General features: G+C 37.8%; 1 protein-coding gene across 3 annotated transcripts in view; it reads right to left on the reverse strand.

Moving 5' to 3' along the window:
* Positions 1-24,199, reverse strand: part of LOC143222430 (uncharacterized) — a 38,968-nt gene that overhangs the window by 9,574 nt on the left and 5,195 nt on the right. For 2 of the 3 annotated variants that reach the window (XM_076448937.1, XM_076448935.1), the window contains exon 2: positions 13,018-14,650. In XM_076448937.1, the coding sequence (XP_076305052.1) occupies positions 13,018-13,818 (801 nt within the window). In that variant the 5' untranslated portion in view covers positions 13,819-14,650. Of the gene's footprint in view, positions 1-13,017; positions 14,651-20,516; positions 20,656-24,199 lie in introns of those variants that run through there. The other variant, XM_076448936.1, reaches the window with a different exon arrangement.

A 24,199-nucleotide genomic window follows, 5' to 3' on the forward strand; every position in this document is an offset into this window, starting at 1 on the left:
CACCTTTTCAGTTAACTGAAATAAATGCATTTTGCAAAATCAAAATCGGCTAACAAAGAAGTAGAAATGTGGAGTTGACACAGAGTTCTTTATAACCCTTATAAAACTGTAACATATTTAATTATTTGGAGTTCAAAGTTCATAAATATTATAAGTATAATATATATTATATATATTATAAATATTATATATATTATAAATATTATATGTATTATTAATATTATATATACCTTTGAATACACTTGCAGTATATAACTATTATATATATTATAAATATTATATATATTATAAATATTATATATATTATAAATATTATATGTATTATTAATATTATATATACCTTTGAATACACTTGCAGTATATAACTATTATATATATTATAAATATTATATGTATTATTAATATTATATATACCTTTGAATACACTTGCAGTAATCATCACTTATTGGTTGGTTTGTTTTGAATTTCGCGTAAAGCTACACGAGGGCTATCTGCGCTAGCCGTCCCTAATTTAGCAGTGTAAAACTAGAGGGAAGGCAGCTAGTCATCACTACTCATCCCCAACTCTTGAGCTACTTTTTTACCAACGAATGGTGGGATTAACCGTTTCATTATAACGCCCCGTTTCAGCTCTTTGGATGACTTCTATCTTTTTCCGTCGCTCTTTTCTCGGCCCAGCATGGCCAGATGTTTGAAGTATTTGACCGTGCTGGGCCCAAAAAAATGCGAAGGAAAAAGATAGAAACCATTCAAAAAGATAAATATTTCATGTAACACAACAAGACAGATAAAAAAAACAAAAAACTTAATAGATGCAGTAATGTTCGTTCTAAGAACCAAATGGAAATTGGCTGGGTACCTGGCAAAATATTACGATAATATGTGGACATCAAGAGCAATAGGATAGGCAAAAGACCAAAGAAAGACAGAAGAGAAGAGGGGGGGGCGATATAGTATTAGAAGCATATGGACATGGTATACTGAGAGTAGGAAATACTGGACTGATCTGACAAAGGGCTGAATCCAACAGGGGATGATTGTAGCTCAGATAGACAGATATTATTGATGTTTTTTATAGCAAAGCTACATCGGGCTATCCAGGCCCGGCATGGCCAGGTGGTTAATGCACTCGACTCATAATCTGAGGGTCGCGGGCGTGAGTCCCCGTAACACCAAACATGCTCGCCCTTTCAGCCGTGGGGGCGTTATATTGTGACGGTCAATCCCACTATTCGTTGGTAAAAGAGTAGCCTAAGAGTTGGTGATGGATGATGATGACTAGCTGTCTTTCCTCTAGTCTTACACTGCTAAATTAGGGACAGCTAGCGCAGATAACCCTCGGGTAGCTTTGCGCGAAATTCAAAACAAACAAACAAACAGAATCTGTTTTAATCAAATGCGCTCGTTTCGGTTGAACTAATTACATACATTATGGTACTTTATAAGCATAGCGATATAAGACACTTGATACATATTATGAGCACTTTAATAAAACTAAATTATATGTATATATATCGAATAAAACTAAAGTGTATATGCAGTACCATGCAAAAGTGTTAGGACAAAGTCAAAATTTAGATTTCAGGCTACTTTCAAAGAACAATTTCCACCCCCCCTCCCAGTGGCATAGTAGTATGTCTGCGGACTTCCACACTTAAAAACCGGGTTTAGATACCCGTGGTTGGCAGAGCACAGATAGCCCATTGTGTAGCTTTGTGCTTAATTCAAAACAAACCAAGAACAATAGAAGGTACATCATAAGTGAAACATTAAAAGTTTATTAATGTTCATATTTAGTACAACAAAACCTCAATAGAAGTGGTTGAATTCAGCATACAGCTAATACTTTGTGTGTTTTGAATTAATAACTGCAGGCAGTCTTTCAGACATTGTTACAACATATTTAACCAAAGTGGCCTTTTGGATTATACTCGAAGTGTGTCTAATGCAATTCCATGAAGTTTTTTTAAACAATATTTGATTTGTCAAGTTTTTCATCTATTAAATCCCAGATGTTCTCAATTTGTTTGAGATCGGATCTTTGTGGTGATCATTGTATCATTTCAATGACTCCAGCAACTTCTTTCTTAGCGAAGTAAATTCTGCATAGGTTCAATGAGTGTTTGTGGTCATTATCTTCTTGGTACTAGAACCCTTTACCAATAATACACAAACCTATGGGTATACCATGATGGATTATTACCTGATGGTTCTTGTTATGGTCTATTATTCCATCTGTTGATCTTGTAATGGTCCATTATTCCATCTGTTGGTCTTGTTACTTTTCATGGTTGTTTATCTCATGCTTGAGATTGCCCGGCTTGGGGGCGCTATAATGTGACGCTAAATCCCACAATTCGTTGGTAAAATAGTGGCTAAAATGACTAGCTGCCTTCCCTCTAGTTCCTCATTGCTAAATTAATAACGACTAGCCTTCAATGTAGCTTTTAGAGAAACTCGTAACAAAAACTCATGCCTGAGATCAGTGGCAATTTTCCTTCTGTCCTAAAGGCAGCATAAACGAAACTACTTGACATCAATATCATCAGTGATACTGATGTTAAGTTTACGTGTTCTGCCTGTTTCTTTCCTTTAAATTCACCTGTCTTGGTCTCACGATCTAGGATGTACTTGACAGTGTTTGAAGAACATTTTAAATGTGCAGCACTTTTAGGAGAGTCCAACCAGCATCCCGAAAATTCGTTTTGCGAACCCTATGCTCTACTGAGAATTTTCTTTGTTTATGGGGCCGTGACATTACACAAAAAAAAAAGCTCAATATGTAGTGGTAAACACTGTTTTGTTTTGTTTTAATCAAGGTTTATTTGTGGAGTTATATTAAATTAATTATTTCTTTTGGCATATACTGGTACCATATGCTAGCTTCTCTCTACATAGTTAAGACACTGCATGGGGGTTCTATGACAGTTATTTCATACCTTAAATTTGATCAGTTTGTTAATTCAAGTAGAACCCCTATGACACGTCCTTGGTACAAGTATGGGAATTCTAAATAATGACAAGTGTTCTCACCCTGGCTCATTCAGTTTTCAACGGGTATCAGTGAAGAACTACCATTGTATTAAAATTTACATCCTGTAATAACGTGGAAGGGTTAGAGCCATAAGATAGAAAGAATGACAAAATATTCTCTAGTCCTAACAGTTTTCCACATTTACATTACGGTGAAGACATCACAATAAAGTGGCGCCAACGCCTAATCGTGTACACTCTATCTAAAACATAGCAAAACATTTGTTTACACCCACTTCACCGAACGACGGCTGATGTCGATCGCTTTCGTGTTCTACTAAACAAAAGAAACATTTTTATAACTGCCAGGTGCATAGATGGCAGTATTGTACGTGAACAGTGGCCTTGAAATGCTGTGTAAATTGGAACACGTAAGTGGGTGGAGTATTTGACCCGCCATTTTGTAAAATCGATAGCACATTACCCTTGAATACATTAGGATTTAAATCAAGGTCAAAGATAATGACTAATAGGTGTGTATGTGTTTGCTGGAGACAATATTCAAAGCTTTCAAGATCTCCCACTTTCAAGAAAGTCTCACTATGATAATAATACGAAAACAACATAAATATCCTAAAGAATATTACATCAAGCATAATACGTTATATTACATTAAGCACGGGCCCCGGCATGGCCAGGTGGTTAAGGCACTCGACTCGTAATCTGAGGGTCGCGGGTTCGAGTCTCCGTCACACCAAACATGCTCGTCCTTTAACGGTCAATCCCACTAATCGTTGGTAAAAAGAGTAGCCCAAGAGTTGGCGGTGGGTGGTGATGACTAGCTGCCTTCCCTCTAGCCTTATACTGCTGAATTAGGGTTTGTTTGTTTGTTTTGAATTTCGCACAAAGCTACTCGAGGGCTATCTGTGCTAGCCGTCCCTAATTTAGCAGTGTAAGAATAGAGGGAAGGCAGCTAGTCATCAACACCCACCGCTAACTCTTGGGCTACTCTTTTTACCAACGAATAGTGGGATTGACCATAACATTATAACGCCCCCACGGCTGAAAGGGCGAGCATGTTTGGCGCGATGGGAATAGCTAAATTATGGACGGCTATCAGAGATAGCCCTCGAGTAGCTTTGCGCGAAATTCAAAACAAACCAACAGAATAAACCATTTGCGTGCAACCTTGAAATCTATACGGACAGCTGAAATATCTACGCACACATATCTTACGCTTGAAGTGTGAGGTAGCTAACTAATCATTACAAACTAGCCTTGAAGATGGTTGTGTTTGGTAGAAAACAAAGTGTTGTCATGGTATACTCGCTGGTACTATCCAAGTTCTTTGAATATCAGATACGAGACTATGAATTGTTTATTATATATTTATCTTCCTAATAAAATATTTATTAACGCACGCGTATAACAATACACTTAAATTAAAAACTGCGACGTTGGCTATTCTGATATTAACTCAGTTTTGTATCATTATTTTTAACCGTGCTGTGTGTATTAAACCATAATATGATTTATTACCTCGAACTATGTACAAAATTCTGTCGTGTTCTCGTGAGAAGCTAGCCTTAGATGAAACTTTAGTGAAATATTCGCGACAACATTTGTTCGAGTTTAGAAACTAATTGTTGTTGGTTTTTTCTATAATTCTTTTTTAAAACATAACTTGGCAATTATATATTATGATAACGAATTACTACTAGTATGATCATGAAAACCGGTACTTTGTTTGTTTGTTTCTTTGTTGATAGTGAACCTGGGCCTGGCCTGGTGGTTAGGGCGCTCGACTCGCAATCTGAAGGTCGCTGGTTCGAATTCCCGTCACATCAAACATGATCGCCCTTTCAGCCGTGGGGGCATTATACTATAACAATTAATCCCACTGTTCGTTGGTAAAATAGTAGCTCAAGAGTTGGCGATGGATGTTAATGACTAGCTGTCTTCCCTATATACTGCTAAATGAGGGACAGCATTTAGCTGCACGAAATGCAAAACAAACATAGTGAACGTATATCAACAAAATCGTGACACATTGTCCAAAACATGAATATTTATTTTCCTAAAGTAAAATTATAAGGTACTTGGACGGTTCATATTAACCAAATAAAACTACACAATTGACATTTCATAAGGACATTTATTAAGATACGCTATGTGATATGCAGGCATATTACGCGTTTTCTCCCCTTACTTAATATATGCAATTTTAAAATTTTCCGATATATTCTTTATAAGGCGTCTTAATGAAATCGTCGGCCAAAGAGCGACTAAACATATTTCTTTCGCCCTAATTACCTATTAAACTAGCCATTCGACTAAGATGTCACACGCACTTTCTCGTGGGAAAGATTCCTATAAAGTGAAAAATACTATATTGAAATGGTGATATTTTTTCACTAGCAAGTCGGTGCTACCTTAAGGATACAACCTCTCTTATTTTGCAGTAAAAGTGGCCTACAATGTATCTCAAGACGGCTGGTATGGGTATTAACACTTTTATCAATACCAGCCGTCCTGAGATACATTCTTACTTCAAGTGGGTTTCTCGTCATTACCCAACGAGACATGTCAGTCACGTGGGTAACGCCTGAACTCTGAGAAAAAATATTGTTGTTATTTCCTTTTTTTTATTCTAAACAGAGTAACTTAATGACTTTCATTACAAATAGACTTGACATACATGAAACAGATCCCAAGTGAAAGCACCCAACAGATAAATTTGGTTTACCTTTAGTTGCTAATTGTTTGAATAGGTATTGTTTATCTGCATATTAACCCGTCTTCAGTCTATTTCTCTAAACTCATTCGAGGTCAGAGAATTCAGGCTTTTTTCTGGTGGAATTGTTTAATTTTGTTTTTGAATTTCGCTTAAAGCTACACGAGGGCTATTTGTGCTAGCCGTCCCTAATTTAGCAGTTTAAGACTAGACGGAAGGCAGCTAATGTTGGGCTACTCTTTTACCAACGAATAATGGGATTGACCGTCACATTATAACGCCCCACGGCTGAAAGGGCGAGCATGTTTGGTGAGACGGGGATTCGAACTCGCGACCCTCACATTACGAATCGAGTGCCTTAACCACCTGGCCATGCCGAGCCCACTTCTGGTGGACCTCTTGTTACTCTACAAAGCACACTTGATTACTTTAAGAGAAAGTAGTGCACCTGATAATGCCTTAGCTAACACTTCAAGTTTTCTTGTTAATTCTAAGAACTTTAAGTATAAAGAAAAATGCAACATTTGAGCTACAATGTATCTACCACATTCAATACCGATGAGGCCTTATGCCCAGTATGAGCGCTCACCAGATAATAGTGGTGGAGACACTATGTGCATGTTATCAAATTGAATAAATAACAGTTTTTGTGGCATGAACAAGATTAAGTTGGTGAAGTGCAATTTTTATTAATTTTATACAAGTCATTTGAAAATAATATTGACAGTATATTCCAGGGCGTTTAAAAAAAAAACATACTGGAGTCCAGAATTCTAGAGTAATATTTTATACATTTCTGTACAATAATTGTTAAAGTAGGACCATGAACACACAATATACCTATACATTTCTTACTGTGAAATAAATAAGTTCAAAAGGTCATTGTCTTACATTCAAATTCAGTTAGTTTAAAAAGATCATTATTTTAAGTTAGGGTTTTTACCTCTACAACAGTAATTACATTCTACAGATAAATGTTGCAACGAGCACCACGAGTCGCGATAGTTATGAAACTTAGCATTTCGTAATGTTAGGGTTTTTATGAGACACTTGAGGTGATTTTGATGGAAACTGAGGTGCCATCACAACGGAGGCGCGAGATTATCTAGCTCTTGTTGACGGTCACAGAAATCTGCTATCGACAGTAGGATCTTGAATAAAAAAACAGAGAGTTCTAGTCAAACAGAAGTAGTGGGCTATTTGTTCGAAATTTCGCGAGGGCTATCTGCGCTAGCCGTCCCTAATTTAGCATTGGAAGAACAGAAGGAAAGCAGCTAGTCATCACTACCCACCGCCAATTCTTGGGCTACTCTTTAACCAACGAATAGTAAGATTGACCGTCATATTATAACGCACTCATCACTGAAAGGGTGAGCACATTTGGTGTGACGGGGATTCGAACCCAGGATCCTTGGATTACGAGTCGACTGCCTAAACCACTTGGCCATGCCAGGCCGGGTAGTAAAATAACAATGCTAAACTGAAAGGCAATAGACTATAAAATCTTTTCCGTATTAGGCCTAAACGTTGTGACAAAAATCACGTTAACTTCATTTTTTTCCACATTGCTCATTAAATTTTCCGTTTCGAATTCAAAAGATAGAGACAAAATCTTATTTTCACAAAACCGTGTTTTTAAATTGCCCTAATTAAGAATAAAATGGGGGAAACAAAGACATTAAGCTAATTGCTATGTCTAATTGTTTCCACTGACGTGTCCGTATGAAGCGCTTATCAGCAAATAGCCTGATGTGGCTTCGCTATAAGAATACACAAAGTCCGAAATTTTTGTCTTGTTTTGTTTTTAGTATGCTGGACTGTGGATCTGAGGGTTAATGATTCATGTCTTGTTGGTGAAGAAATTCACTCCACACATTGGGGTCGTGGGTGGGTTACGATTTAGTACAGTGACTCAGAATCTGGTTGTGTACGCTGTTGATTAACTGTCTTTACTCCAGTCGTATACAAGTTAAAATTTAGGAACAGCTAGCCCTCGTGTAGCAGGAAAGGGTTTGTTATATTCAAGACTTAGCCTGACGAAATTGTCTATTCGTTTTGAATGAAGTACTGACCACAGGATGGGCTACCTGTGCTCTTCCTACCACGGGTATCGAAATCCGGATTTTATCGGTGTGAGTTAACAGACATACCGTTGTGTCACTGGATCTGACAAAATTGACACATTGCAAAATTCACTCACATAAACGTATGTGACCCCCAGATGATATCTTTGTTATTTGTGTGGCAATCAGAGATAGATAATCGTGAGGTTCACTTTAGTTTAAAACAATTTTCTTTAAGCATAATTTATCACCTAAATATAAAACAGAACTAATGTTTAAAGATACATTGCATGATAAAAAAAAGGAAAGTCTTGCATTCTACATGCAAAATATATTTATAATGCATTGAATCCAAGGTGACACCAGTAACTGGTGTTTTTTTGCAGGCCTCAGATGCAGGTGACTCAATGACGGATTTATCTGCTTTTGTGTGTCGGGAGATCAAATGTTATCTGGTCAAAACTTTGCCTTAATTTCTTCTGAAACTGCTGAGCATGTTTTCAACCCGACCTGTGTGACGTCTCATTGAAATGTTAACAGTGACGTGGCAAACCACACAGTAAAACATTGCAATAATTAATTAAGTTTAAGTACAAACATTATACGTGTGTGTAACCCTATATATGGGCAAACTGAAAAGAAACTTCGGGTCATGGTGGACGACCAGTAAACTAGTCACGAGATTTATGAATACTGAATTCATTAGCTTAGAACTTCTGTTTCGTGTTTAGCTCGAGGAAATGTAACTGATGGTATAAGTTATTTCTATAGATCGGTAACTCAAGAAACAGCACGCCATCTACGAATATAGCAGCGTAGCCAGTGCTTTATGGGTAAATAACAAAGGATTAAGCCCGGCATGGCCAAGTGTGTTAAGGCGTTCGACTCGTAAACCGAGGGTCGCGAGTTCGAATCACGGTGGCACCAAACATGCTCGCCCTTTCAGCCGTGGGGGCGTTATAATGTAACGGTCAATCCCACTATTCGTTGGTAAAAGAGTAGCCCAATAGTTGGCGGTGGGTGGTGATGACTAGCTGCCTTCCCTCTAGTCTTACACTGCTAAATTAGGGACGGCGAGCGCAGATAGCTCTCGAGTAGCTTTGCGCGGATTTCAAAAAACAAAAACAAACAAGCAATTCTTCTTATTGAGTTAGCTCATACATTTGGTTATTTGATTGGTCGGTTATTTGGCGTTTATTGGCGCAAAGCTACTAGGCTATCCGCGTCGGCTCATACAGTCGTTAAAAACCTACGTTCCAGGAAAATGTTTTCATATGATAAAAAACTGATTTGTGAGAACCACCAATATATCTACGTGATGTTATATATATATATATGTATAGATACGCACAGACAGCTTGCAACTTTACGGACTTACAACGCTAAAATCCAGGATTCGATTCTCCACGCTGTACACAGCAGATAACTCAAAGCGTCTTTACTCTAAAACAAAGGGACAAGCTTTCTGTTGGAGTAACGTTTGTCGATTTGAAAAGAAAAAAAATGCGAGGGAATTACAACAGTTCGTATAATTATAAAATAACTACTGAGATTTTCTGGACACACGTTCGTGCGTGACTTGTTTGACGCAACCCTTGCAGTCGGTTACAGCCCATATAATACTAGCATGAACATTTTAGGAAATGTGTTATTGTTGTTGTTTTTTCGAAACGAGCACAAAGCTACACAGTTGGCTATCTGTGCTCTACCCACCACGGGTATCGAAACCTGGATTTTAGCAGTATAAGTCGGAAGACACTGCTTAGCCACTTGGGGACAAATGATTATTTGTTGTTGTTTTGAATTAAGCACAAAGCTACACAATTGGCTATCTGTGCTCTGCCCACCACGGGTATCGAAACCCGGATTTTAGGGTTGTAAGTCCGAGACATACCGCTGAGCCAGTGGGGGGGGGGGCATGAAATGTATAATATAAGCGCCAAAAAAAAACTTTTTCCGCGTTATATCTTGATACGTGAAAAACAGCTCTAAACGAAGATACTATTTTATAGGAAATAACAGTGTTGACGGAAGAAAAAACTGAAGTCGTAGTAGTTTTTATTGCTCACACTTTTTGTCTGTTTTTTAATTATGCGCAAAGCTACTCGAGGGCTATCTGTGCTAGCCGTCCCTAATTTAGCAGTGTAAGACTAGAGGGAAGGCAGCTAGTCATCACCACCCATCGCCGACTCTTCGGCTACTCTGTTACCAACGGATACTAGGATTGACCGCACATTATAACGGCACCACGGCTGAAAAGGCGAGCATGTTTTGTGCGACTGGGATTCGAACCCGCAACCCTCAGATTACGAGCCGCACGCCTTAACCCACCTGGCCATGCCGGACCCTCACAGTTTTAACACGAGTAAAGGGTTCCTGTAAATGTGTAAGATATTTCTCGCGCTTAATAATTATGATATATTAAACATTTGGAACACAAACACGCATCAGTTATTTCTAGTAACCTACGGGTTGAAGATGGCTGAAGTGATCAGCGTACTGGTCTATGGATCTGTAGATTTAATGCTCGCGTCCCTTTACCGCCAGGAAATAAAAATAGCGCTTCACAATTTGGATAGGATAATAACCGAACACTATTATTTAGATAGATAAGAGTAGCCTAAGGGTTATAAATGGGTGATGCTGATCACCTAGGTTTATTCTTCCTGTCAGTCAAACAATAAGAATGGCTATCGTAGACAACTGGGATTAACTTCGCGCGAGCATTCGATCATATGACAAACAAAGAGAAAAATATTTGTTTTGTTTGTTTTGGAATTTCGCACAAAACTACTCGAGGGCTATCTGTGCTAGCCGTCCCTAATTTAGCAGTGTAAGACTAGAGGGAAGGCAGCTAGTCATCACCACCCACCGCCAACTCTTGGGCTACTCTTTTACCAACGAATAGTGGGATTGACCGAAACATACTAACGTCCCCACGGTTGAAAGGGCGAGCATGTTTGGCGCGACCGGAATGCGAACCCGCGACCCTCAGATTACGAGTCGCACACCTTAACACGCTTGGCCATGTCGGGCCCAGAGAAAAATATATTTATTATGAAATATCAATGTGAGTACATACATGGACGTTCCCTTAAAAGGGGCCGGAGAAGTGCGAGATGCTGTAACCCTCATGTGGGTTGTATATTATGTTCACTCTAAACAACAACCATCTACCAGAAGGGAGAAAAAAATAATGGTATCTGACCCCTAAATACCGATAATAAGACAAGCAAAACCGAAACTGGTTGTTATATGTCACTGTCAGACAAGCAAAACCGAAACTGGTTGTTATATGTCACTGTCAGACAAGCAAAACTAGTCCACGAGTTCACGAGCTGCCTTCCCTCTAGCCTTTCGCGTCAAAAATGTTAATGACTGTACGGAGATAATTGTTTTTGCAGTTTTACGCAAAAATTCTAAAACAACCCAAAGCTACATATTTACACTATACTTACCTTCCCAGTTTGTGACTGATAAATTGGAAGGAATTGATCTAGCTAAAAGCACCCACCGCCAACTCTTGGCTACTCTAATCAAATAGTAGAATCTGTCCATTATTTGTATAACACACCCACAGCTCTAAGGTGCGAACCGCTACATTTGTTTGTTGTTGATTTTTAGGTCGGAACGAGACGCGAACTTGAGATCCGCAGATTCATCATCTGGAACGATAATGACTTAGCTAAGTCAAAGCACATTAGTGGCTGTCAATCACAAGGTAAATAAGTATGTATTAACACGAGGAAATAATATATATCGGAGCCATGTCCTCCGGTGTCAGCAGACTTAGAAACCTAAAATATAGTGCAACTGGTGAAGGCCCGACATGGCCAAGTGTGTTAAGGGGTTCAACTCGTAATCTGAGGGTCGCGGGTTCGAATCCCCGTCGCACCAAACATGCTTGCCCTTTCAGCCGTAGGGGCGTTATAATGTGACTGTAAATCTCACTATTCGTTGATAAAAGAGTAGCCCAAGAGTTGGCGGTGGGTGGTGATGACTAGCTGCCTTCCCTCTAATGCTAAATTAGGGACGGCTAGCACAGATAGCCCTCGTATAGCTTTGCGCGAAATTCCAAAACAAACAAACAAAGCAACAAACAAACAAAAGTTTATTAGAAAATAAACCATAAGTTACTCGTTTGAAAGTCAGACGGAAAACCACATCGCCAAAACTGTGGTTCACATGTTACACGTATATGTGTATATATGAAAGTATATGTTTAGATATATAAACATGCTTTAACTTCGAAGTAATACGATGAGAACTTAGTATTGTTTGTACAAGTTTGTGTGATTATAGAACAAAATACATATAGTGTGTTTTCAGTTCATCTGTGGTTAAAAGCAAGAAAGAGGTTTCAGACATTCGAGCAAAATGTGGTTTCTGATATTCAGTGTCTGCTTCAAAACATTTTAAACGTGTAAATCATCCTAACACAGAGTACAACATACCTATGATCCACTTTAAAAAGTATACAATAGGCTCTTCTGGGAAAAGCAAGACGCAGATACTGTTAATAACTTAATCACAAAATCAATTTTCAAACGTGATTTGACGGTAAGATCTACATTAGAACCATTCACTAAACTTAGGAACTTATTCTAAATTATCTTGTTACTGTTTCATTACATATAACACCAACACTATGTAACACAAATTTTGTTCCTGGATAGTATGTGTTATTTCTTAATTGCTTATGTTGTAAAAGTACAGAAAATGGCCATTATTCCCTTCAAACTTTGCTTTTGTGACCTGGATAATGAAGTTTAGAAATTAACTTATTTTCTATGTACAAACGGACAAATTTGTACATTTTCATTTACATAAGGTCTGAATAAAACAACATACGAATCAAGATTTACATGTATTTATACTAAAGTTATACAAAAATGTTTAGAAGTGAGTAGTTTTCGATATTTGCAACTGTAATGTAAATCACTTTCACGTATCAGCTCCTAAATATAGTCTCCAATCATGTTTTCATTATACGCTCCCAGGTCACAAAAGCAAAGTTTGAAGAGAAAAATAGGTCTTTTCCATTTACTTTAGGCATAAGCAATTGGGAAATAACACTTTCTGTCCAGGAACAAGAAAAAGTAAACATTTTGTTACATATTGTTGTCATTAAAAACTCTAAATAGAACTTACAATTTTTTTCGCTCAGTTGGATAATATTAAATATTCCTAAACATTATAAACATGGAATCATTGTTTTTTCTTGGTAAAATTTGAAAACGAACCAACCTGCAGACACTGGGATTCATGAATGGAAATCGAATGGTTATCACTCTCTTCTCCACAGATGTAGCAAGTTGTTGTTAAGGGTTCTGATGAAACTTTACAGTTGGTGGATTCGGAATAGCTGTCTGAAGTTGATTCGTCCGCAACCGAAGGGCGAGATTGTTGAAACGTTGACACTTTAGACTTGGTTCGAGTCTTACGTTTATTGGCTCGTCTAGATGTATCGTCATTTCTACTCGTTCCAATCTTCTTCTCCATTGAAATGTCCGATTCAATGTTCTGAGTGTCTTTTATGTCTGATTCTTTTAACTTGTCTTCGGCATGCTTCTTAGAAATCTGACCTTTGTGGAACTTATTCCAACCGTTTGTGTTGTGGCTGTGTAGACGCTCTGGGGCGACGTTTCGGGTACACGTCTTGCAAGGAAGTGGGAAACGACGGTTATGAAAATGATTTTTTGAATTATGACCAGTTTGTGTTAACGGGATCCTGCTACCATTATGACCATCCTGGACGGAATCACAAGTCCTGTCGTTACTTGATCCTGGACTATATTTAGAAGTTTTACTGTGAACCTGTTTTGGTTTTTTGTTCACAGCTTTGTGAAAATCGTTTTGTGGTGGTATACTATACCTAGAAAACTTATGAATAGCCACCGTCTTGTGTGCATTCTTCGATTTGCATGTCTCAGGATCACTGTCAACCACGGGTAGATCAAAGTTGTGAGTCGGTCTGTCCAACGTTTTCGTCTGAGGTCGGATAAGTCTCTCTGATAACACCTCTCCATCTTTATTACTGTCTTCCATTTTGATGTGTATTCCGAGCACTATGATTTAGAATGTAAGTAATGTGATTAGTTCATAGACATGTAATTTTCTAAATCCACTTTTTTCTTTTAATATTTTCCATTTAAGTCAACCTTTTACGTATACAGATATGGGTTTGTTCTGTCTTACAGTTCTGCTTCCTCATGACGTCATTCTAAAAGCCACAGTTCTATCGGAAAATTCTTAACGTTATATTAGAAGACAACATATAGCTTACAAATAATTGTCTGGAATATCTCCCACCAGGTGGTTGAACAAAAATACACCGTAAAATGTTTCAGCATATACAGAACTCCAATTTGATTTATACGCAACTTAAATTATCTGGTATTTAAACGGCTACAGTAAATTTGTGAAACGCAGTTGTTCCATATTTCAATAGGCGATGAGTCTTCAGAACTTGTTAATATTGTTAATTGTCCTGAATAAATTCAATGTTGCGTTTACATAACAGACGATGATACAAAATAAGTTTGGAAAAGTGCCCTGCGTGTTGACGACAGGCAGAATACGCTTCCTTCGCGGACTTCCTTTATCGACTGCTTCACTCTAAGATGTCTTGAAGTATCAAAGTTTCCTCCAAGTGCGAGGAAATAATGAAATGACAGACGCTAATGTTACGGACATTTTATATAATCCTACTCTGGCGGGTAGTCCAGAAAACAGTACTTTTGAGGATCAGAATAAGACGAAAAAACTCGACGTCGTCTGTAGACTTGTCAAAATGCAACAGAATAATTGCTAAAATAAGTTTTTATTTGTAAGACAACTTCTGGCCGTGGAACAGTTTTGAACTCACTGCTTAGCTTACCTGTAAAAACATTAACATTTAAAGAAATCATAATGAAATATTGTTTTTAATATAGAACACAGCAGGTACCTTAAAATAATTTCATATAGTGCACTTTATTTTCCCCAAGTGTTGATTAAAGTGTATACCAAGAAACAATACCATTGTAACGACTGAATTTTTAATTTACATCAAATATTGCTAATTTGGCCCGGCATGGCCAGGTGGGTTAAGGCGTTCGACTCGTATTCTGAGGGTCCCGGGTTCGAATCCTCGTCTCACCAAACAAGCTTGCCCTTTCAGCCGTGGGGGCGTTATAAACTTACGATCAATCCCACTATTCGTTTATAAAAAAAAAAGTAGCCCAAGAGTTGTCAGTGAGTGGTGATGAGTAGCTGCCTTCCCTCTAGTCTTACACTGCTAAATTATGGACGGCTAGTGCAGATAGCCTCGTGTAGCTTTGCGCGAAATTCAAAAAACAAACAAATATTTAACCGGCCGGCAGTGAATTCCCGACGCATCAGCAAACAAAAAGTTAATCACAACTATCTTTTAAAAAATGTGTACTTCCTGGCTGCATATTCGTTTTTTGTTGTTGTTTTTTTTAAATATACAGATTTTCCAAAACCTTTTCATGTATTAAAAAACGTTCTCACCTTCAAAATAATTTTAAAAAATAGGGCTATGAAGTCATAAAACGACTTGCGCATGTACCACAAATATTTACACGGAATTACAAATTATACCACATACCATATACCACAAATATTTATACGGTATTACAAATTCTAAGAACTTTAGGGTAAATTTAAGGAATGGACAACAATACGTCACCTACACAATACATTTTCTATATTTAGTACCGATGAAACCTTTCATACAGTTCCAGAAATCATCATGCCTGCTGCAACACGTCAGATACAGTGACGGTTTAGATACTGTTTATATTACTAAACTGCATGAAAGGGAGTTTTTATGTACATTGAATTAAGTTTTACGAGTCATAATTAAAGTAGAGCAGTGGATTTCAAAACTTTTTTTACTGACGACACCCTAACCCACTTAACCTTACCCACAAGATGTTGCCACATGTGACGTGTTTTAGAAGGTTTTTTTAATATTTATTTAACTACTATTCGTTTGGAGAATCTCTCGCGACACGCCTAGCAACAGTCTGGAAACCACTGGGGTTATTAATACAATATTAATTTATTTCAACGACAGTTATTTATTTTTTTACACGAATCAACTTTAACTCAGAATAACTGGTGAACCACCTAACAATAACTTCATAGCATACGATTTTAACGTGAAGGAGACTAAACGTGAAGGAAGTTCGTGGTAGTCAACTAAAAAAATATATATATAAAGTGCATTAGGGCTGCAGAAATAGACGACGCCTCTGTTTGTTTGGGTTCGGTGTAGGTGTCAACACAGTTTAGTACTTACGGCGTAACGAATTATCGACCGGGACCGTGCGTATACCACAGCATAATTTGTGCCTTCCAGTTTACAACGTTGACAATTTTAAGACACGTTACTCACGTGATTTGGAATTAGAAAAGGTACTTCAAGGCACTTTGTTTTCACATTAACTTCAGTGGTAACGAAAATTGTATTTATTTATGACGTAGAAATAACATATTAATACACTATCGGACATTTTAACAATAAGATCACCCTAAACAATAGAAACTAACAGCAACTGAAAATATTTTTAAAAACTGATGCACGATTGGTTTTCAGTTCCCATGTTATGCCGTTTTAAAAGTGGCTCTCAATACAAGTACTAAAATTGCTCAAATCCTCTTTCGTGTTTTCATCCAAGAAATAAGACAATTGTTTTTTATCTATATCTTTCTGGGACAAATATAAATTTCATTTTTCAAAAATTTTCGGTCTACGGGTAAAATATTTTTTGGTTTGAATTTCGCGCAAGGCTACACGAGGGCTATCTGCGCTAATCGTCACTAATTTAGTAGCGTAAGACTAGAGGGAAGGCAGCTAGTCATCGCTGCCCATTACAAACCCGCAGATTACGAGTCGAGTGTCTTGACCACCGAGCCATGTCGGGCCAATGAAGGTATAGAAATAGCTGGGAAATTGTGTTTATAAGTCAAAGGTATATGAAATCGATTAACATATTTACATTTAGTCTCTGAATTTGGTGTATTACTGCTTCTCTTTGTTAACGTTTGTTGTCACACATATATTATTTGTTTACCAAAATATCATCAGATCATTTGCAGATAACAAAGAGAAAACGAGATACTTAACTGTTTTTAAACAAGGCCTAAGCTTCAAGACTTATGTATATATTTTTAAAGCATCATCCTTATTGTTAAAACTGTACTAAAAATGCACTGTCTCTCTTATTTTTGTGTGAAACAATATTTCAATAATATTCATAAGTAAAGATACACGAATAATGTATCATGATGTCACAACTGTTTTTTTTTTTCCTTTTATTTGCGATCATGATTTAGAACAACTCACCTCAAACTACGTTTTGATGAAAGAAGTGTTTATAAACAGAAGTGTTTATAAACATACCTTAAGGATGTTTGTTTGAAAATTAAAGGCGAGAAAACATTTGTCTGTTCGGCCAATTCGAGTGTTTTACTGTTTCCCAAACTGTAAAGGGACGGTTTTGGGTGAAGATAACATAATTCAGCCGAAATAACAAATCAGTAGGACCTAGTTGTCCAATGAGAGATGAGACAAGTCTATAAGACTTAGCTGGCCAATGAGAGATGAGATAAGTCTGTAAGACCTCGTTGGTTAATGAGACAAATCTATAAGACCTAGTTCACCAATAAGAGATGATACGAGTCTCTAAGACCTAGATGGCAAATTGAAATGACACAAGTAAATAATACCTAGTTAGCAAATGAGAAACGACCAACTCTTGTAATATTCAGATATACTGTTATCCTTCAGATAATAAACATCTGAAAAACGCAGCTTAAAAAAATATTATATAGAGAATAATTTCTAAAATAGACAGCAAAGGAAAAACAAACACGAGTGTATAAAGAAAATCGAAACCTTTATTCACACAATAATGTGTGTCCCCCGCTGGTACAGCGGTAAGTCTACTGATTTACAACACTAAAATCGTGGGTTCGATTCTTCTCTGTGAACTCCGTAGATGGTTCGATGTGGCTTTGCTATAACAAAACACGCACACATATACAATGATGTAGTTTGAGTATTTACACGCTGGCTGCTGGGGAGAAAATAATGCTATCTGAAACTTCTGCGAGTGTCTTAGTGCATTATCCAGTAATCGTTAGGTTAACTACATCAAGATATATACATCCTAGTTTGTACAAGTTTCTATATCACATCTTGAAATGAGCATAATCTCACTATGGATCCGACACAGAAACAAAGGGAAGTCGTTGTAGTACGTAACCGTTGCCTCAAAAAGGATTGGTGCGAGTACAGGATTTTCCGCAGATCCGAATTTTCAGGAAAACGGTAGTTATAGGCAGAACACCTGTGTCATAATTTAGAAACATTAAATGAACGTAGTTAGATAAAATGTGTTCTATATTAGTTGTGGAAGAACTCGAACTTTTCTACACTCAACTGGTCAATGTATTTGTGAATTTGTTTACCCCAGTAAAATATGAATTTCAATGAAGATTAGATGACGTAAAAAGATTAATCTATTATATGACCCGCACTTTCCCTCCAAGCAGCACTGGTGAGCTCTGAATTTAGCGAAACTAGTCTGCAAATCAAAGAAGAGATGAGACCTTTACGTCATATTTTGGACTCTCAATTTCGCGTTTTAGTGAAGAAAATAAATATTAACTTAGATCACTCAGTAATATCGGATAATTAATTACATCACGTCATCCAAATAACTAAAACATTTAAATATTTCAGATGTCTAATATCCTAAAGGTATTTTGAGTTGTTAGTGGTAAGTAAAAGACGATATATCAAACCCGGAGTATGGCAGGTGTGCCGGACCAGATCAGTGAAAGTGAGTTTCCTCGGGGTTCACCTGTTCCCAACCCACACACATCTAAATTTACGGCATTGGACTTACAGATCCCTGCCCGGCCCTTTCAAGGCCAGGTTGTTAGATTACTTTGTACTTGACAATATTTATATTTATTATCTAGTCCATAAATCCTCTTCCGGACATGACCTCTCGGCCTCTACCAGTCTTTTTCTCCTTGGATCTTCTTGTCTACAGACCTGAGTAGTCTTTGTTTCGCCGTCTTCAATTCTCTCCTGGACATGACCTCTCGGCCTCTACCAGTCCTTTTCTCCTTGGATCTTCTTGTCCACAGACCTGAGTGGCCTTTGTTTCGCCGTCTTCAATCCTCTCCTGAACATGACCTCTACTAGTCTTTTACTATGGCACAGATCAAGTATATAACAACGTGAGATAAATCACCTCCCATCTACTTTGTCTAATTCAAATGTCTATGGTCCGGGGTGAAGGATAGTTTAGTAATCTTCTAAGGAATTGTTTGAATTACATAATTATTATTTAAACGCTTTTTCTTCTGAATATTTACCAGGTTAGTCATTTCAACGTGTATCAGGCCTGGGTCTAGCTACTCTTCCTTGGAGAAGGGAGTGGAACTTCTGTATGGACCACCATCAGTCAGTGGTTTAGATTTATAACATGTGTAATATAAAAGCATGTGGAACTTCTGTGTGGACCACCATCAGTCAATGGTTTAGATTTATAACATGTGTAATATAAAAACATGTGGAACTTCTGTGTGGACCACCATCAGTCAGTGGTTTAGATTTATAATATGTGTAATATAAAAAAAAACATGTGGAACTTCTGTGTGGACCACCATCAGTCAGTGGTTTAGATTTATAATATGTGTAATATAAAAAAAAACATGTGGAACTTCTGTGTGGACCACCATCAGTCAGTGGTTTAGATTTATAATATGTGTAATATAAAAAAACATGTGGAACTTCTGTGTGGACCACCATCAGTCAGTGGTTTAGATTTATAAGATGTGTAATATAAAAAACGTGGAACTTCTGTGTGGGTTACCATACAGTCAGTGGTATGAATTTACATAAAAGGTAATCCAACAAACACGTTCTCGTTAACAATTTTATATATCACGAGTTGTAAAGTTGATAAACAGTGAATAAACTTGGTGAGGCCAGAGTGAAATTTAGCCATTCACGACCCCAGCATCCCCCCCAAGTTGGCCTAGAGATGTAGGATTTTTTGCGTTATGCTATTTAGTGTATTTCATTTAACCCGCAGTGGTTTATTTCAGCTACTACAATGTATAAAATAAGATTATGAAGTGCCATGCATGGCCAGGTGGTTAAGACGCTCGACTCGTACTCCGAGGGTCGCGGGTTCGAATCCCCGTCACACCAAACATGCTCGCCCTTTCAGCCGTGGGAGCGTTATAACGTTACGATCAATCCCACTATTCGTAAGTAAAAGAGTAGCTCAAGAGTTGGAGGTGGGTGGTGATGACTAGCTGCCTTCCCTCTAGTCTTACACTGCTAAATTAGGGTTTGGTTTGTTTTTAATTTCGCGCAAAGCTACACGAGGACTATCTGCGCTGCTAAATTAGGGACGGCTAGCGCAGATAGTCCTCGTGTAGGTTTGTGCGAAATTCAAAAACAAACAAACAATATTATAAAGAATGTTCCATGTAGCTGGTTATTGTTCCTTTTGTCTACTTTACTTATAGTATCTTAGGACTACAAGTATCTGATAAATTATTTTAAAACCAAATCTTGTAATCAGGACTATTATATTTCTAATCTTTCTCGACCATTTTTTATCACAAAGCTAAATCTACTTTAAGTCCTAGCATTTAATAAAGAAAATCATTTGTCTTCTATCAGTTAATCACTACATCGTATCACTCACCAAGCTTATATTTTGTTCTTTTTATCTTCTCTTACGTTAGTTGCGGAAAATTTAGCGACACGAACAAGCAACTCGAAACAATCGTGATAACATAACGCTACAGAAGCGACCACTCAAACCCCAACCGCTAAGTAACGGCTGGGACTAAACACATTACATTATACAGTGCTGAATCACAAAGCCTTCAAGGTCATTGAACTCCAGTGAAGAGACAGAAGCATCGTTGAGGATCGATATGTAATAGCTAGGAAAGGTAAACATTGAACACGCTTGGTGAAGAGACTGAGACACTTTTCGAATATGTGTACAGAAAATAGTTTATTAAAATGTTTACGCATGTTAAATACGTGTTATAAAAATGCCTAACTTACGCTGTAATCCTTAGTAAGAGCATTTAAAGTATGTAATTTAAATTTCGTTTTGTACAATTAAAGTATATTTAAAAACGGATTTTTTTTATGTATGTGTTTGTTTTGTTATATCAAAGCCGCTTAGGGCTATTTGCCGAGTTCACCATGCGGAATCGAACCCCTGATTTTAGCGTTGTAAATCCGTACACTAATCGCTGTACTAGCAAGAACATTTTTTTTTCTTTAGATAATTTGACATAAGTTATTGACGTGAAGACAAGAAGGTTTGGTTTGTTTTGAATTTCGTGCAAAGCTACACGAGGGTTATCTGCGCTATCCGTCCCTAATTTAACAGTGTAATACTAGAGGGAAGGCAGCTAGTCATCACCATCCACCGCCAACTCTTGGTCTACTCTTTTATCAAGGAATAGTGGGATTGACCGTCACATTATAATATCCCTACGGCTGAAATGGCGAGCATGTTTGATGTGACAGGGATTTGAACCCGCGACCCTCGGATTACGAGTTGAGTGCCTTAACCACCTGGTCATGCCGAGCCCTTGTCTGAAGAACGTAAATTTAAAGAAAAAATCCTGCTTTATTGTAGATAGCATTTTCCCACCGTATTGCTTAAACATAATAATAAAAAAAACTCTCTTTGTATGCTTTTGTATACGACTTGAAAGTTTCTAAAATTATTATATATCGTATGTGAAATTTTCAAACTCACAATGGCGTATATTTCATTCATCAAGCACTTTGTTCACTCTTGTAATTTTGCCTAATTCATATCAACAACAAGTTACAAATATACGTTTTTGAAGTTAAATTTAACATATGACAGTTAACGTCAGGCAGCTAGTTATAACATTTAATCATTTTCAGTAACCTTATCCTGACTAAAAAATCTGTAAATATTTTTCCACCTCAATTACGCAAACCAACTGTGAAAAAAGTCCTCCACACCTATCGAATTTTCTGCTCTCGTTCAATGTATAAAAATACTACTTTTCGATAAAATTAATTGTAATTATTAATTGACAATAAGACACGTGAGCCAAATGAACACCCATTCAAGAAACATTTGTTCTCACGGATGTAATTTTCTTACACCACATGATACTTGGCGACATATTGTCATACGTGTAGCTTCAACCTTGAAACTGCAGCCCAACACGCTAACCACAAGAGAAGACAATATCTAGCCTTTTAAAGACTGTCACAGAATAGCTCACGTTTCTATAAATAACGAAATAGAATGTTTTAAAATTATTTATATCGTGAGGGGAAAAAAAAAAAAAGATGTTTTTATATTTCTGTCAGACCTAACTGTTGGATTAAGAAAGCAAAATAGCTAGCAGATTCTGTGTCATGTTTTTGGTGTTTTTGTTTGTTTTGTTTTTTGTTTTTGGTTTTTTGCTGTGAAGTAAACCATGAAAATTAAACGCTAAGAAATCGAACAAAAAATAAGTTCTTAATTGTAAGTGTGGGCCCGGCATGGCCAAGCGCGTTAGGCGTGCGACTCGTAATCTGAGGGTCGCGGGTTAGCGCCCGAGTCGCGCCAAACATGCTCGCCCTCCCAGCCGTATGGGCGTTATAATGTGACGGTCAATCCCACTATTCGTTGGTAAAAGAGTAGCCCAAGAGTTGGCGGTGGGTGGTGATGACTAGCTGCCCTCCCTTTAGTCTTACACTACAAAATTTCGGACGGCTCAGGTTTCTCCTCCTGGTTGGGGATTGTGTGGTAGGCTAACAATCTGCTCACTTAAAAAAGCAGCCTGTTAATAAATCCGCAAGTGATTGCGGCCCTATGTTCCTTCATGGAATCGAGAGGCATAATAATAACAAATATTAATAATAATTGTAAGTGTGGAAAAGGTTTGGTATTCAGAGACAGTGATGTCATGGACCACGTTATGAATACCTACAAAATATTGATTCTAAGGATATTAATGAAGAGTACTATTTCAAGCACGAAAGGCGAAAAAAAAAACACAAGTTGTTGTTCTTAATTTAGCAGTGTAAGACTAGAGGGAAGGCAGCTAGTCATCACCACCCATTGTCAACTCTTCGCCGGCGTCGAGCAGAAGGATTTGACGGGTTGTCCGGCAAGACACCAGCCGATCGATAAACCAGATTAAGGTCCTTTCGGACGCAGAATGTAGCTTAAGAACAATAAGACGGCATCTACGAGAGAAAGGCTTTAATAAACCGTTAACGTCTTTCAAGGCCACGCCTCCTTCCACACCGCGAAACAGCTCGGTTAAACTTTGCTGAGAAGCACCAAACATGGGACGTAGAAAAGTGGACGAAGGTTTTGTTCTATGATGAGAAAATATTTAACCTGAATGGTCCAGATAACTTCAAACGTTACTGACACGATAAAGATACCCTACTGAAGACATTTTCTACACGACACAGTGGAGGAGGTTCCATCATGATCTGGGGTGCATTCTCCTTCCATGGAACATTGGAGCTTCAGGTTATACAGGGGCGTCAAACAGCAGCTGGATACGTTGGCATGTTGGAGAGAGCACCCTTATTGACTGAGGGCCCTCGTTTGTATGAAGATTACTGGATCTTTCAGCAGGACAACGCTGCAATCCACAATGCCCGAAGGACAAAGGACTTTTTCATGGCGAATAACGTGATTATTTTGAACCATCCAGTATATTCGCTCGAACTGAACCCCATTGAAAATGTATGGGGGTGGATGGCAAGGAATGTCCATAGAAATGGACGTCAATTCCAAACAGTGCATGATCTTCGTGAAACCATCTTCACCACTTGGGATAACATTCCAGCCAGCCTTCTGCAGTTATTTGCAATGACGGCCGTACAACTTACTACTGAGAGCTCTTGGGCATTTCCTACCCTCTTTAGGAATTCTTTTTGGAAGAGTCTTAAGCTTTTGACCAGCTAGTATTCAGGCTAATTTCATAATGTCCACATTTTCCCTATTAAATGCTTAAAAAGTTGTTTTTTTTATTTTCATTTTCCCTTTTCTTATTTTCATCTTACGAAGCTCTACTCAAATAAATGGTTGAGTCTAACGCAAAATGCATATTTTTTTCGTAATGTTCATTGGCCTTAAGATTTTGGCCAGCAGTGTATCTTGATTCGCAGTCTCAGGGTCGCAGATTCGAATCCCCTTTCCACGAAACATGCCTACCCTTTCAGCCGTGGGGGCGTTATAATTTGACGGTCAATCCCATTATTCGTTTGTAAAAGAGTAGCCCAAGAGTTGTCAGTGGATGGTAATGACTTCCCTCTAGTCTCACACTGCTGTCGTTTGTGTTCATACACGTACATAGTGGAAGAACATCCATCTTT

Source organism: Tachypleus tridentatus, chromosome 8 (assembly GCF_004210375.1).
Source record: "Tachypleus tridentatus isolate NWPU-2018 chromosome 8, ASM421037v1, whole genome shotgun sequence".
In the NCBI taxonomy this organism is placed as follows: domain Eukaryota; kingdom Metazoa; phylum Arthropoda; class Merostomata; order Xiphosura; family Limulidae; genus Tachypleus; species Tachypleus tridentatus.